Raw genomic sequence first — 17,604 nt, forward strand, 5'->3', positions numbered from 1 at the left:
ACATAATTCAAAATGTGAAAAAAAAAATCATTTCCTATTCACTCTAAATTTGGCAGCTTTAAAATAGGAAAATGGTAAAGCTACACTTTCTCTCTTTTGATATAAATTCTACCTACTTATCTCTGTTTTTATCATAGAGAACTTCTTCTAATATATCCTCTAGATTAACTTTTTCTCACTCTTAACTCTGTACTTTCAGAGATCCCTGGAAGAATCTTAAGGCAATTAGGGACTCTCTTATCCAGGAAAGAGAATGAAGGCACATAAAATGTTAATACAATTTCAGGGATTTTTGAGACTCTGGTAGCCCAATTATAGACCTTCTAGGAGACCACTGGACCCAGGTTAAGACCCTGCCTTAAACGGTTGTTTCAATTTCTCCACTGCAACTTTCACCCTGACAGAGGCTGCCCTCCACATATTGGACTTGGTGATCCAGATTCAGCTGTCTTTACTCCCTACTAAAATCTACCCTTTCTTTGTCTCAGTCCAGTCTGTTTCTTTGTTATGGTCCAAGGTGACGTCCGTAAGGTAAAAAATGGCATCCTGCAATCAATGTTTTATGGTATTAGTAAGTTATATGAACTTAAACTGCACTCCTTATCAGCACCATGGTTATTGTTTAACAGGGTTTTTCAATGCTTGAATTCCAAGACATTAAAAAGTGGGTACCCTGCAGATTTGGAAAGAAAGTAATTTAAATAGGACCAGACCCACCATTTTCAATTCACCGGAGGACCAAAGGGATACACTGCTAGCAAGAGAAAGATAAAATGAAAGGAATTATTGTTAAATAGGGCAGAGCTGTAAACTTAAGCCTTTTGAGGGAGAGTAAATGATGGAAGGATGAGAAAGATAAGTGACTACAGAGGAACCGAAGAACAAGAAATCTCCATATTCTACTTCTCCTCTGAATTCAACTAAAGCAGTATTTGTTCATGCCTAATCTTACTATCTTGGTATAGAATTAAAATGTTGTTTTAACCTATTAGATCAAGAAGAATCAAAAGGCAAAGAATCTTTATGCACGACAAACGTCAGCTTTCCATTGCATTTAGCAGTTGCAAGGCTTTTAAAATCAACATGATCTTACTAGTGCTGTGAGTGCCAGAATACAGTCAAAAGCAGGCTTTGGGTGCCAGTTTTCTTTCAACTGCCTTCAACTTATTGCTCCCAGGAGACCCAGAATATGGCTTTTCATCAAGGGGACATTTATTGAGTTCACTGTATTTTTAAAATATTTTCAAAATAAAATGTGAAAGTTCTAGGTGGTTTTACCATGTCAACTCACACAAGCAGAGCCATGTGTCACCATAGGTTTGGTCTAACTCTTAACAAATGTCTTAGCCTGAAGTAACATACTGGATTTTAAAAAAAACTTTTTTTTTTCCTATCATCCAGCTTCTTCTGAGAGATTCTCTAGAAGACATGATGTTACACTCAGCTCTGGCCCTCTGCCTTTTACTCATCGTGGTTTCTTCCAACCTTGCCATTGCAATCAAAAAGGAAAAGAGACCTCCTCAGACACTCTCAAGAGGTACTGTAATCTATTTTCCAAACTCAGTCATTTGGATTGTTTTATACTTCCTCATCTCTTGCCCATAGACTAGTTATAAAGCAAACTCAATCCACTGAAGTAGGGGTTATATACCACTTTAAAATAGGGGGAAAAAACCAAAACAGAAACAATCAATAATTTTAAAGAGTGAGCCAAAAACAACTGAAAAAACAGTAACAATTTACTGCATCTTTTACAGAAATAGTGGAGAAGTGGTTTTGCTGCTTATAACTTTGGTAACCAGAGTCCTCAAATATAGTATTAATTGATATGTCACAGGCATATCCTAAAAGTAATCAGGATCCCTGAAAATCTGTTCCAGTTCCCTGTCCTCTATTTTTCAGGCAAGAAAATAATTTGGAATGATTTTACACTGGGATGCCCAGAAAATTACACTTTATCTTCATCCTCCAAGAACTTTGGTTAAACAAGTGTTTGCCATGTTGACTCCACAAAGCAGCTGCAGGAGTTTTAGAGGACGTAATCTAGATTTGTCATTGGTTACATGTTTAGAAAATATTTCTATTTTGTACCTACTGTTTTACTTTGGCCTAAGAAACAATTGTATCTTCATCTATAATGAAATATTTCATAAAGAAAATTCTCAAAATTGGTTCCTACAACTCCAAGTAATAGAAATGGAGACAAAATCAGTTGTCTCCACACAACTAATTCTAAACAAGTAGCAGAAACCAAAAAATACTTGACTGCTACTTGGAATGGTAATGTGTGAATCGAGCAAACAAATGAACACCAATTGTAGCATAATTTCAAATTTAAAAATATTGACTTTCTTACCAAGTTAATTCATTCCTTAACAGATGTATTGGGTGTCAGCCAACTGCCCATCAATGTTCAGCCAAGCTAATTAATTCTACTTCAGTTTAAAAATCATAGAAAATATCAATCTAAAAAAATCAGTAAGTTTTGGTAAAATTAATAAAAGAGGGAAATATTTTCTTAAGTATAATTTATCATATATCTCCATACATAAACACAATAATTATAAAACAATGAACTTAGTAGCCTTAAAGTGCCAAAGACCAGATTAGTCATTGCCCTTAAAGACCCTTGAGGGCTGAGTTAAATACTATACTCTAACTGTAATTAAGGTACCAACATTCTGGGTATTCACTTTCAAATGTCCATTAAAACTATTTAGTGAATTTTATGAAAAATATACTCTGTGTGCAGTAAATTTTAAACAACTTGATGATCCTGCTATTCAGTTAATATGATTTCAGTAGGGAAGATGCATGAGAACAGCTAGGAACTCCATTATTAAGAACTGGTTTCCATGTGGTTAAGCACTGTACCATCTAGTGACATATGGGAAACAACTGAGAGAATAAAGCTCAGAATGAATGAGGGTTTAAGGTGGGGGTGAAAGGGAGTTTGGGTACAGGGCACCAAGCAGCACGTAAAGCCCCTTAGTACAGGGAGCAGCACCAAACACTTAAATAGAGAGAATGTAAGAGAAAATAGAGAATATTAACTGAAAGAAAAAAGTAATAAAAAACAAGAACAACAAAAAATGACTGACAAAACCTTAACTTCCTTTTGAATCAAAAGAACTGCTCTGCACCCAGCACCTGGCCCAATGCTTGGCATATAGTAAGTACCCAATAAATACATATCAGAAAATGAATAAAACCTCAGAAGACAAGTAACTATAGACAGTCCTGGATTATGAATTATAGTAATGAACAGAGACCCTGCAGAGAGTTTAAATTCTGTACCACCTTTGACCTATGATTATGAAGGAAAGTGTATAAAAATAACTAATACAGTATGACTGCCCTACAAAGCTATGAACTGTTTAAGAGCAGGGAATATACTGTCTTACCTGTGTACACCCAGTGCTAAGTGGAGTAAGGCACACAGCAGATATTCCTTTAATGTTTGTGGAACTAAGTTAAACAGGAGCAGAGAATAGTAACTCTTCCCACTGCTGACGTTCTGGCATTAAATAACATTTGCAACAGAATAGGGTAATTAAGTAAGAGCTGAGTCCCACTGGCTGTTTCTATAATAATTTTCATCTAATACAAAATATGGCATGAAGTTACTACTTGTGGTCCAGCAAAGTTGTAAAGAAAATCTTTCAGGATTATTACAGATAGGAAGGCTTCCTGCTAAGGTGAAGGTACTTAACTAACATAAGATGTTGTCAATCTTTTTCATCTGTAGACTAAGACGTTTCCTGAAAATACTTTGAAATATTTCTGGATGTTCTGTGCATTCTTCTCCTCAATGATCTTGTTCTTCTGTCTGTAAGATACATTCCCAACTACTTGTATCACTTTTAAAGGCAAGTGGGTTCTCTCTCTTCTTGTATTGTTTCCCTCTCCTCCAAGCCTTTGCATGCTTCCTAAACTATATTTCATTGCGTCTCTCAACCATGAAATTTCTATACCACATTTTTTTCCCTGTTAAAATTCAGTGCAAAATTTGAAATCTTTTTTTCATGAACTTTGAAGGCATCAACATCTCTTGGCACTCAAGATTCAAGGACACTGTACAGTCCAGTCCAAAGTATTCCTGACAGACTTACAAGATATGCAAAGATTAACTGTTATTTTCTCCTGTGCATTCTGAAAAGAAAAACTTTGGCATGGCCAGAGCTGTCCTTTCAATCACCACTAATCATAATGCACCTATTAAACATTCACTGGGTTCAAGACCATAGGCCTTGAAATTTGAAACAGTCAAAAAATCTCAGCACTATTATCTGAAAGGACACAATCTCTTCTTATCTAGTTATAATTATGTATCTTCTATACCACATGTCAGACAACTGCTTGGTAGCTTAAATATCTGTAGATAGATACCTGCTTATCACGTGCCCATTCCAGAACTCTTTGGTGGTCCTGAGCTGATACACTGATTTCTCTCTTCTGTTTTAGGATGGGGAGATGATACCACTTGGGTGCAGACTTAGAGGAAGGCCTCTTTCATTGTCAAAAAAGGTAAAACACCTCTCAGTTAATTTTGACAGAGGATATAGATACCTCCTCATATAAGAGCCAAAAATTAACATGTTAGCTTTTGAAAAAATACAGTAAGAATCTGCTCTGATGTTGTATGCTGTCTGGATTAAGTGTTGCTGTTAGAATTTTTTTTTTGTAAATAAGAGCTCTAAATACCTTTGTATTAATTTCTTAATTACCCAAGCAAGCATTTTGTATATTGAGGAATAATTGACCTATTAACATTACATTAGTTTCAGGTATACAATACAGTAATGACTGGATATTTATATATTGAAAAATCACCACAAGTCTTGTTAACATCCACCAAGCAAACTTCTGAATATAAATTACATAAAACAGCATCACTTCTTGGGCAATATACAAGCTTAAACAGAAAACTGGTTTAGAGCAACACTTCTCAAGGCTGTCTGATCATCAGAACAATTAGGAGAGATTTCTTTGAAGTCCATATTCAGAGTCAGTCAGGCAAGTGCTTACTCAGTATCCATTGCTATGTGCCAAGCACTATTTTCACACTCAATGACCAAGAGTGACATGGTTTTTATCCTTGAAGATCTACAAAATCTTTGGGGATGGAGCTGAGAAACTTATATTTTTAAGAGTGCCTCAAGAATGTATCAAATATCTAAAGAATGCTCAATTCAACTCTTTAAAGAAAAAGGAAAGATTCCAAATAAGAATTGAGTAAAACACTCTCAACACTAGGCAAATACTAAAAAAAAATAAAAAAATATAGAAGTCTACAGAATAATCTTATTTCCAAATAGAAATGTAAAAAACAAACAAGGTATTAGCAAAAAGCAGCCAGCAGAACATTTAAAGAATATATTCTGATAAAGTGAGATTTAGTCTGAGAATGCCATAAGATTCAAGATTAAGAAATCTATTAATTAAAATAATTTAAAATTTATAAGGACACAAATCACACAAGTATCTCCTATCTCCATAAATGCTAAAAAGGGATTTAATGTAATGCAAAATCCATATTTGAATTTTTAAAAAATTATCTATTAATTTATTATTATTTATCTAAAAAGGAAATAATTGTCCAGCAAAAAGCCAACATCATGCTTACTGGGAAAGCAAATTAAAGTATCCCACTGTTGGATTCTTTTAATCAACACAATTACTAACACTGTTCTGAAGATATTAACAAATATAATTAGATGAGAAAAATTAAAAGTATAAAACTTGGAAAGGAGAAGGTGAAAAATCTTCATTTGCAGATAATGACTGTACATGAAAAACCAGAGAATCAGCTCAATGTATTCAGAAGTATGAAGATTCACTTAAATTAGATGAGCTTAAATTAATACCTGGAAATAAACAGCATTTATATATAAAAAATTAAAACAAAGGAACTTATAAAATACCTTATTTAAAATAGCAATAACAAAGATAAAATGTCCTAGGATAAGCCTGACAGAAATGTACAGTATCTATATGAATCTAAATGTACTACTGAGGAAAAAAATTACAAACCTATGAGAAGGGATATTGTGTTGTTGATAGGAAGACTCAACATCATAAAAATGTCAATTCTCTCTACACTTAAAAAAATTTTAAGACAACCACCATAGAATGCTACAGATTTTTTGAAACAATTGTAAAATTGATATGGAAACCAACATAAATAGGAACATTCTGAAAAGAAAAGAAATCAGGGGAACTAGCCCTTAATATGAAATATTTTATAAAACTATAATAAAACAAAATATTACTGGTAAATGAATTAAATAGAATGGAGAGTACAGAAATAAAACTTGATACTACAGAAATTAAACACAATAAAGTGGCATTTAAAATCAGGAATAGGGGAAACAGTATGTAAAATAATTGTTAGTGAGAAGTTGATAGCCATTTGTGAAAAATAAATAAATTTGAATCCATACCTTACATTTTATATCAAAATAAATTACAAAGATTTATTTAAATGAAATCATTAAGGTACTAAATGATACTATTGCAAAATGTTACTTCTTTACATTCTTAGGGTAGGGAAGGGTGGATATTAGGGTGAAGGATGAGGGGTGTCTAGGATGCAAAAATAAAGCACTTAATTTTGAGCCCTAGATGCTACTCCTGCCTTACCCTAGACCTCCTTTAAGCTTGAGTATGGCCAAAGTAAAAAGAAGGGGGAAAAGGACAATAGAAAAATCCTAAAATAAATGGCAAATATTTTTCATTATGTGAATTTCTACACACCCAAAAACTTAAGCAGAAGAAAAAGACAAAAAACAAAAACAGAAAGCTATAGCACATATCATAAGGGTGAATTTTTCTAATAAACAAAAAACTCAAATTATTAAGATAAAGGTCAGTAAGTCAATGAGAAAAAATGAACAAAAGATATGGAGGATAGGTCATAGAATAAAAGTAAGTAACCTAAACATGAGTAAGACTATTTTTTACAGCTTTATTGAGATATAATTGACATATTAACATTATACAAACTTAAGGTGAACAATGCGATGACTTGATATACCTATATATTGTACAATGATTACCCCATTAAGGTTAATTAACACATCGCCTCACATAGTTAACTTTGTACGTGTGGTGAGAATTTTTAAGATGTACTCTCTCAGCAATCTTTAAGTATACAATACAGTATTGTTAACTCTGGTCACCATTAGATTCCCAAGACTCACTCATAACTCGAAGTGGGTACCTTTGATCACCTTCACCAATTTCCCCCATCCTCACAACCCCCACCCCCGGAAACCACCAATCTACTCTCCATTTCTGAGTTTCAGGTTTTTTGGGGGGTGGGGGAGTGGGGAGGGCATTATTTGTTTTAGATTTCAGATCCCACTAGGTGAGATCATACAATATTTGTCTCTGACTTATTTTACTTAGCATAATATGCTCAGGGTTCATTCATATTGTCCCAAATATGTTGACAGACCCATTGTTTCCATGTCTTGGCTATTTAAACAACACAGCAATGAACGTGGCAGTGTAGATACCTCTTCAAGATAGTGATTTCCTTTCCTTTGATATATACCCAGAAGTAGAATTGCTGGATCATATGTTGATTATTTTTTCTAAGAAAGTAAAACCACGTTCACCTCCCTCTTTTCACCTTTTGGATGAAAGAAATTAAAAGCTTGCAGACCAGTTTTAGTGAGAGGAAAAAGTTATCTATCACACTACCAGAGAGGATATAAACTGGTACAGATCCTATGGAAAGAATACACTTTCAAAACATACATCATAATTACAAATGTGCACTCTCTTTGACCGAGAAATTCCACCTCTGAAAATTTATTACCAATACACCCATCCACATGCAAAATTAGATATGAATAACGTCATGTTCATCAAAGCACTGCTTCTAAATGTTTAGAAACAATCTAAACACAAAAGATTGAAAACAATTTAAATATGTATCTTTAGGAGAGTAATAAAGATCCAGATAATGGAATAATATACAGAAGCACAAGGGAATGATATCCAAGGTATAACGTTACACTAAAAAAGCAAAATACAAATACGTAAGCATAGTGTGCTAATATTTGCATTTTTAAAAAAAGGATTATATACATATACATACATATGCATATACTTATTTGGTTACATGACCTGAAAACCTCTGGAAGTAAACTCAAGAAATTGTAACACTGCTTACTTCTGGAAGCAGGAATGCCAGAATTTTTACCTTTTTAACTTTTGAATTCTAAACCCTCTGAATTTCTAATCAGTTTTAAATGAAAAATACATAGAACTTTAAACGATAATTCACCAAATGATGCTGAGAAGCAGCCAGGCTTGGCAGGCTCTAATTTTAGGGCATCTCAGAAGTACAGCTAACTAGAATTTTTTCTCTCAACTCACTTTTTTCACAATCCAATGTGCTGTTTCATGAGATTTTAGAACAGGGACCACCTGTTTTTATTTAGTCTACAAGTCAAGGTTGATTTTTCCATTTTTAAATTAAAAAAAAAAGAAGAAGAAGAATATTTAGTGACAGATGAAAGTCACTTGAAATTCAAATTCCACGTTATAAATAAAGTCTTACTGTAACACAGCCACATTCACTTTTTTTGTTGCACGTTGTCCACGGCTGCTTTCCTGTAATAATGGCAGAAGTGAGCAATTACAAGGAGACCACATAGCCTGCAAAACCTCAAATATTTTACTATCTGCCTCTCTGCCTAAAGTTTCTGAGTCCTTTTTCGGGCGTCCCTACTTCACTGTCAGCCAGAAACAGAAGCACTTCTTCCTTTTCCCCCTGCAACAGAATACTGTCTTGGTTTGCATGTCTAAACAGCCCATTCAAAGCTGAACTGTTAAGACTGAGTATTCTGTGATCTTGATAGATTTTTCCTTGGACTCCACTTGCCCCAAAATCTGATGCTGAAATTGTTTTTCCAAGAGTTACATCAGTATCTTTCTCTATACATAGCTGTCCTTGTTTCCAGCTGCCATGCTAGGAGGAAATGGGAGCAGTTCAGGAAATCAGAAATGACTCATGCCCTGAACTGTTCTGTGTCTCAGGACACTTATCTACCTAAGGCAATCAGAGCAAGAGTTGTTATCTAGTAGAAAGATTACTACTTGGTGCTTAGGAGGTCTAAGTTCTACATGTGTTTCTTAAAAAATGTCAGTAAGTATTCTTAGGCTTAGTTTTCTACCAACAAAAAGGGGTAATGATATGTCATTCATCAGGTATCTAGTCTGCTTTTTCACCAGTAAATGTGAAGTTGTTGGCAATTTTAGCTCTTTGTTATAAATTTTAAGAGGTAAGTTGTAGGATTTAGTCTTATCTAAAGTTAACTTACATTCTAAGTTTGAGAATTGAATAAAATTATTAACAATTCATAAATAAGTTTCTACTGTATAGCACAGGGAACTATACTCAATATTTTGTACTAATCTATAATGAAAAGGAATATGAAAAGGAATGTATGTATGTATGTATGACACATTCTGTACACCAGAAATATACACATTATAAAGTGACTATACTTCAATAAAAAAAATTCACTTTGTTATTTAGCACTTTTGAGACTAAAATTTAAAACAAGATTATTCAATAAGTATTTCACATGGTTACCTCTGTTGTTTTTAAAAAGATTTGTGCTTAATACATAGACACTAGTCTATCTCTTCGTGTACCCAGCATCCTCTCAAAATTAAATATTTTAAAAAACATCTTATGTATCCAAATCACAATTATTTTATCCTTCACTGTAGCTAACATTCTAATTTTTCTCTTACGCTAAAGAGCAGGGAAGTCAATTAGTTACCACAAAAACTTTTTTCAGAGAGTTAAAATAAAAATGACACTGAAAAATACATATGGGAGCAAACTCTCACTGAGACTACTTGTACTCTGTGAGTTGTGACAAGAATGAAAGGAAGTGAAAATAGTCAAATACTAATAGCCTTTTTGTAAAACTGAAAGCAGACAAAGAAAAACCTAAGTAAAAATTTTGACTCTCTTAAAATTTCATACCAGATGTTCACTGGAAATGAGTATCTTATTCATAACATCCTTTCATCTCTGGAGACAGAATTGACTTTGATGTTTCTAACTGTACTGCACTATACGTAAGAGTGACCTGGTGAGTTTGTTAAGCTAGGTATTCCTGGACCTCACCCTCAGAGATTCAGACTGAGTGGGCCCAGGAGAGCTACATTTCTGGTAAGGCTGATGCTTCAGTTCTGGGGCCATGTTATGAGTAACACCACTACACACTGCAGTGCTGTGATCTGTCAATCTGAGATTTTTACCTTTAAATCTTGTTGAAAGTATGAAAACCTTAAGTCTAACTTCACCGTACATTGTGACTCAAAGTTATTCATTTGGTTTAATTTCACACACTCTGTGTTTAGTAACAAACCATTGATGCTTACTCATCACCTGGAAGATTGTCAATACTGCCAAGGTAATTTTTGCTCCAATAAGTAGTAGAAAAGTGATCTGATTATATACTGTTAAGAAGGCACTCGGCAACTCCAATTTAAAAAAAAAAAAAGACAACTGTTAGAATACCACCATTTTACTAAGGTGCTTAAAGACTACACTGACTGTTAACAATCTACTAGTATATTTATGTCCCTTAGAATTTTATATCCCTCTTCCTCCCTCGCTTCCCAGCCAGGTGGGAAAACTGCTGAAGGAATATGTTGTTTTAATCAATGAATCAATGAATGACATGAAATTAGAAAACTAGTGGTTTCATCAATGCAATTATCCCTTGATGTCTTTTTGGATAGACTCTGTCCCTCTTTGCTTTCCAATGAGAGACAAAGTGGCAATGGGCCAATGAACAATTTACATTCAAGTTACAGATGTAAGTGAATGCAAAATACTAGTTTAATTTTGCTACAATAAAAAAAATTAAACTAACTGGCGTTACGTTCTCACCCACAGCACTAAAAAAAGCATTTGCCCAAAATAACGAAATACAAGAAATGGCTCAGAATACTTTCATCATGCTGAACTCATGGTACATGACCTCTACAATGTTTTCTTAGTATCAAAATTCAATGAAAAGTTGGTTCTCTTTTTTGTCTATTTTTAATGCAAAAGAACTATAAAGTATTAGTAAATATACACTGTTACACAGAATTTTAAGAGGCCAAATATACAATTTACTGAAAATCTTGTTCATGTAAAGTATCATTTAAATCCAATGTTATAAACAATCCAATCCAATAACATTCATTTTCTTCTTCTTTTGCTAGCATGAGACCACTGATAAGAATTTATCACCTGATGGGCAATATGTGCCTAGACTCGTGTTCGTGGGTAATTGTGTAGTCTTTTCAATCAGATTGACAAAAAAATAGCCTTCTTGTCTTTATTTTTAAATGCTAGTTCAATTACTATTCTTTTTAAAGGGAAATCATTAGTCACCCTGTCAGTAATAGCTTACGTTAGTTCAGTCATTTAATCCATTGTATCTGTACTCTGCAAATTATAAATGCTAAAATTTTAAATACTTTTTAATTAACTGATGCTATTAAGTCAATATCCCAATGTACGTTCAGTACAGTTCTCTAAATTGTGTTGGCAGAGAGCTGTAACACACTAAAATGAGAATTCAGATTAACTCATCATGAATTCACATATATGAAAACTGATTTTGTTTATAAATTTCCTTAATGTTTGTTTCAGAGTAAGTGGAAAGTGATTTTCTGGACATTTTAAATAAAATATAACTGACTTTATTTTTCTTGGCAGAGCCTTCTGTAACAGTCAGAGCTGATATAACTGGAAGATACTCGAACACATTATACACATATGAACCTCAGGATTTATCGCTATGTAAGTATTCACAAGTTATCTTGAACAGTGATACCAGCAACACTGGACTGTTAGAAGGTCAGTGAAGCCCTCCATCAGTGCTTCTCCACAAACAGTGCTATCCCCACATCACAGTCACTGGGGTGGGTATTGGTGCTAGCGGTTAAAATGCAAACTCTTACCTCCCACCAAAATCAGAATTTCTGGAGTACCTCAGAGTAATTTCTGGAGTACCTTTTATTAAACAAGGATATCCAGTAGTTCTCATGGTCAGTAAAGGTTAAGTTCACCAAACAGAACAGAGTATACATTAAAATTAAACCTTGATATATATAAAGTAGACAAAGAAGCTTATACTATATAGAAGAGGGAATTATATTCAGTATCTTGTGGTAACTTACAGTAAAAAAGAATATGAAAACGAATATATGTATGTTCATGTATGACTGAGGCACTGTTCTATACACCAGAAATTGACACAACATTGTAAACTGACAAAACTTCAATTAAAAAAATACAAAAAAAATTCAGAGCTTAAGAAAGCCAGTCCATTCTGGTATCATATGTGATTTCCTCAAACTGATAATTAAACCTTTTTCTCTTCCTTTAATGCTTATAAGCAAAGAGGTACCTTCTGACTTGGGAGTTTAATTTTTACAATAATCACTATCAACTATGCCTAATAAGAACTATGCGATACTGATACAAAATAATCTGTTAATAAAATAGATACTCCCTCAAAACCCCGTTGATAAAACTGTTTAACAGAAGAAAGCTGATTCACCAGCTCTGAATGGTCTAATCCCTAAATTTACATGTGCACTTTTAGTATAATATTCTTTGATGTTGCAGATAAGTTCCCATGTATTTATAGCTGTTAATTTAAATTGGCCAATTGTAGATTCAGGGGCTAATAGATTATAACATTTGATACCTTCATTCACTAAGAAACTATATATTTACTTTTACTACAGTAATAGAAAACATGAAGAAAGCATTAAAACTCATTCAATCTGAGTTATAATGGATTATCCCTAAGAGGACAAATGTCACGAAGAAAACCTTCTGGGTACTGACTAATACTAAATGGGCAAGTATATGGATTTTGTAACATTTCTATTTCAATTTTTAATGTGTTTGCAGTATTCCTGTGAAGGTAAAATGGTGTTTCAATAAATGTCAAAACCTGAGCATGAGAATATAGTATTTCTACCTGCATCAGCAGCAAAGAAAGCTTGTCATGAGCTGATAGTGGAAACAGGAAGACGTCAATCAGAGGTGTCCACACTGATTGGTTCTATTTCCTCATCTATCATTCATCCCACCAAGTAACCTAATCTTAATTCTGCCCCCTCAACTGTATCAAACCTGCAAGTTTAGGTGGCAAATGATCAGCATGTTGCCAAAGCGAATGGATGCATCTCTGCCCACTTAATTATTTGAACTTTTAGCAGCATAACTTTCAGAGTTAACCATTTCTTTTTTCACTCTAAAATAGACATTTAAAAACTAATTACAATGAATTAAACCTTAAATATGTTTTCCTTGAGTTACTGGGTGGATATTTAACACTTCTAATAATTTTAAGAAGACTATAACTGCTGCCAGAATACTAAAGAATTTCTCCAGTTAGCCAATAGAAGAGTATATCCGTTCTGAAATTATCAACCATGCAAGCACCAACTCAATGCTTCACAGGAAGCTTCTGGGATATCATATCTATGTCTTCTATTCCCTTAAATAAAACCAAAAACTTCTAATTTTTTATGGATAAAATTTCTATAATCAGTTGAAGTAATTCTAATTACTAATGGAAATCCCATAATCAGCTGGAAGTAATTCTTAGAAGAGAGAATGTTTCAGATAGGCAAACACATTCCTAATCCACAGGATTTGATTACATTTAAATAATTTGAAATTTTTGACATATGAAAGTACACTTTTACGAGATAGATAAACAACATCTATGAAATTGGTATCTGACTAATTCCAATGTTTCATGAGTGAGAGGAAGAAAGTGTTCTCCCAGGTTTTATTTGCTCACTATTCAGTTCATTTTAAGCAGATCTTTAGCAATAGATTTACTTGGATATAAATGGGTTACATGCCTATTAATACTAGATATCCATGTAGCCTCTTTGCAAAAGAATATTAAGTAACCTTTTTAATTTAGATCACAGTCTGGAGTTGGTTTTTTTAATGCATTCTAAGAGATCAAAGTGTACTGGCATTCTCTAATTTAAGAACTTCATATATGAAGACTAACATAACTGATTCTATTGTTGTACAAATAGTGCAGACAGAAAATGTCAGTGGTCATTTACAGTGAACTAAGAAGAGATCACATGACAATTTAGTTGCTGCTTTAAGAATTAATAGAATATTCACTTGTTTTTCTTCAATTACTGTAAAAATGTTACTAAATAATAGATTATTCTTTATATCATAAAAATGTATGTGTCCTTGTACTTGCCATATGTATTTATACTACATATAATTTAAATGTTGGGCAGTTAGGTACAGGTAGGCACTGGGCAGGGGGAGAGGGAGGGGAAAGAAACAGAACACAAGGAACCTGAGCTGTCAATCAACCAGAGCCAGGGAACCTGAGTTGTCAATCAATCAACCAATCACGAAACCAGGATATAAAAACAGGAAAAACAAAAGAACGGCGCCATTTTTCCTGTCTTGGATTGGCCTGCTCCCTCTTCTCGGGAGTGTACTTTTACTTTTTTTACTTCACTGATAAAAAGCTTGCTTATATCACACTTTCTGTCTCTCGTCAAAAATCTTTTTTTCGGGTGACTAAGAAACAAGGTAATTCTTATTTTCCTTTTCCTGGTAACACAATTATGCATGTAATTATACATATGCTAACAATTACTATATATTTTATTTGATAATAAATTATATTAGTTTAGTCTTGTAACCAATTTCGTTTCCTTCTCTACCATACTTTAACAATTGAATTCTATATCCTACTTGACATTTCTATCTAATTTCTTCATTTCATAAAATTAGTGGTTTAGATTCGATCACTTCTGTGGTTACCACTAACTTTGAAATGCAGGACAAAACATAGAAGCCACATAGGTAAATACAAGCTTACTTCCATTACTTTTAGCGTTGTAATCTCCAAAAAAGTATTTATTCCTTCTCTAACACATCCAATATTAAGAATTAAATTACTTACACCAACTACCAGAAACAGTATGTGCAGTTCTGTGTGTACAGGCATTTTTAGAAAGGAGTTTGGGGAACTTTCATTTGCATTTTAAAGAGATATATTAGTTTAAAAAGTTACATCCTCAAAAAGAGGTTAGAATAGGATTGTCAGTAAAGAACATCCAGTTAAGTTTAAATTAGAAAACAGTAACAATTTTTTTTAGATGTCCTATGCTATCTTTGCAACATACTTATGCTAAAAATGTATTTGCTGTTTATGTGAAATTCACATGTAACTGGGTGACCTCCTTTCATGTGCTAACAGTGGTTTAGAGGTACTGCACAAGATGCCCATCCTCATCCTCCTTCTCCTTATTTTTTGCCTAAAATAGCAACCTTTCTTTTATATTTCAAATCAATCTCTCAATTTCTGAGTTCCAAAAAGCAACCTCAGTTATTTTATAGCATTTAATCTCTCCCAATTTGATTCCTGCTCTATGCCAGACACCGTGCTTGATAGTATGGACCCAAAGATAAGCTAGATAAAAATAAGGCAATCTTGTTCCCCAGAGGATGTCATAATTTAGTGGTAAGATACATCACAGACGAGAAATAATTCCTTATGAAATAATATAATAGGATGATATGGGAGCAGTGGCAAGATGGCCCAGCTTTCTAGGGAGGCTGTCAGGCTTCCCATAACAATGCAAAACCCAGGCATCTTGAAAGATACAAGAATGCATTCCACCATTATGGAAATATATATAATGAAGTAGAGAATAAAGTACACTGTAAGGACTAAAATTCTTGTTCATTGGTTTAGCTCTAAAATACAGAAGTATACAAGATTTCCTTAGTAATGTCTCAGAATTTTAGATTAGGCATAAGATACTGTGCTAAGCTTCAGACAAACTTTTTTAACACACTGGTTTACATACTGTAACGATTTAGAGAGATTTGCTTCAGAGTCTACAGTAGTATTCCTTAAAACACACTCCTTAGAATGATACATTATACACAATCTGTGTATTCACGAACATCCTTACTATGTCAAGAAAGATAAGCTTTTTTTTTGCTGTTTTTAAAATTTGTTTCTTATGCAATTTCTCTCTTTTTCACCAAGTGAAATGCCCTTAGGAACTGAAAGTCAGTCTCTCTCTCTCTCTCTCTCTCACACACACACACACACACAGCTCACAGAATAAACTGTGTGACTTCAATGAGGGGAGGCAGGATTGCAGCACGAATGCTCAGTAGCATGCTATTAAGTGTGTAATTCCCCTGGTGTTTGCAGTGATGAACTTTATGAGTACCAGTTTATAAACATTTCTTTATAAAAGATTTAATGACTACACTGCCCACAGCTTTGTAATTACAAACTGGATTTTTGCAGAGTATTGACTACTGCAACTTCTAGAAGTGTGTTACAGTATTTTCAAGGATAGGGCGCTGTTAGCAGTTGAACTGTTCCCCCCAGATTCATAGTTTGAAGTTCTAAACCCCTCAGCACTTCAGTTTGTGACCTTATTTGGAAAGAGAGTCACTGAAGGTATAATTCACTAAGTTAAGTGGTCATACTGGAGTAGGGTGTGTTCCTAACCCAATTTGACTGGCATCATTATAAAAAAGGGATATTTGGACACACAGACATGTACTAAGACAGATTATCACGTGAAGATGAAGGCAGAGATCAGGCAATGCTACAGAAGCTAAGAAATGCCAAAAGTTGCCAGTGAAGCACAAGACGCTAGGTGAGAGGCCTGAACAAACGGCGCTTTACAGCTCTCAGAGGGAACCAGTCTTGCCAACACCTTGGTTCAGACTTCTAGCCTCCAGAACAGTGAGAAAATAAATCTGTTGTTTCAGCCATCCTGTCTGCGCTACTTTGTTACAGCAGCCCTAGCAAACCAGCCCAGATGCTCTCCCCTGCCACCCCCAATTTGCATGGTTCTCTCACACTTAGAGAAGACCTGCTAGAACGGAAGAATCATTTCTCACAGTTTGTCTGCTGCTCTTCTACCCTCTCATCAAATTTCTGCCCAATTAAATGTTATTTCAGTACACAAAGAGTTTTACATAATTGACAGATTTATGAAATATTGACATTTAATGCTGTGGTTCGAATGCAGAAGCAAAAGTCATACTCAAAGATAGAGCTAATTATTACATTTGATTATTATTAAAACAAACATACTGAATTCTTTCTATGTTCCAGGCACTGGGCTGAGGCCCTTGCATTGATTATCCCATTAACACCTCACCACAAATGTGAAATATCATGACCCTCATTTTACTTATGATTAGCTGGGGCCTGAAGATGTTCAGTAACTTGATAGATAGAAAGAGACAGAGGGAGAGAGGGAGAGAGTCAAGTAGCTAATTAGCAGAGCCAGCGCTCAAACTCAGCAAGCTCCAGGGTCAACACATTTAACCACAATAACGGCTTTGGATGTGCACCTCATAAAAATAAAACGTAACCAAAACTGACATTATGCAATACCAAAACATTTAGAGAATGTCCTTTATAAAAGACGGGCAGTTCATTCTGATTACAATCAACACTTTAGGGAACAACCATACGCGGTCCCGCCATTCTCAGCTTGGAGCCTCCACCCCCAGCAAACCAAAAG

At 34.2% G+C, this 17,604-nt stretch overlaps 1 protein-coding gene and 1 long non-coding RNA gene across 3 annotated transcripts in view; one reads left to right on the plus strand and one right to left on the minus strand.

Annotated features, from left to right (window-relative positions):
* The window catches only part of LOC135321688 (uncharacterized), a 372,256-nt gene that overhangs the window by 335,535 nt on the left and 19,117 nt on the right, over window positions 1–17,604 (minus strand). The window contains exon 1 of one of the 2 annotated variants that reach the window (XR_010381663.1): window positions 8,573–9,258. The exons of the other annotated variant lie outside the window; for it this stretch is intronic. This is a non-coding gene — a long non-coding RNA (uncharacterized LOC135321688). Of the gene's footprint in view, window positions 1–8,572; window positions 9,259–17,604 lie in introns of those variants that run through there. 2 annotated transcript variants of the gene reach the window in all.
* AGR3 (anterior gradient 3, protein disulphide isomerase family member) lies at window positions 1,429–11,902 on the plus strand. Its single transcript, XM_010984648.3, is given in 7 exon segments — window positions 1,429–1,537; window positions 4,465–4,494; window positions 4,497–4,527; window positions 10,393–10,445; window positions 10,934–11,009; window positions 11,247–11,311; window positions 11,747–11,902. Coding segments are annotated over 7 exon segments (513 nt in total). The 3' UTR covers window positions 11,896–11,902.

Source organism: Camelus dromedarius, chromosome 7, assembly GCF_036321535.1.
Source record: "Camelus dromedarius isolate mCamDro1 chromosome 7, mCamDro1.pat, whole genome shotgun sequence".
NCBI lineage: Eukaryota > Metazoa > Chordata > Mammalia > Artiodactyla > Camelidae > Camelus > Camelus dromedarius.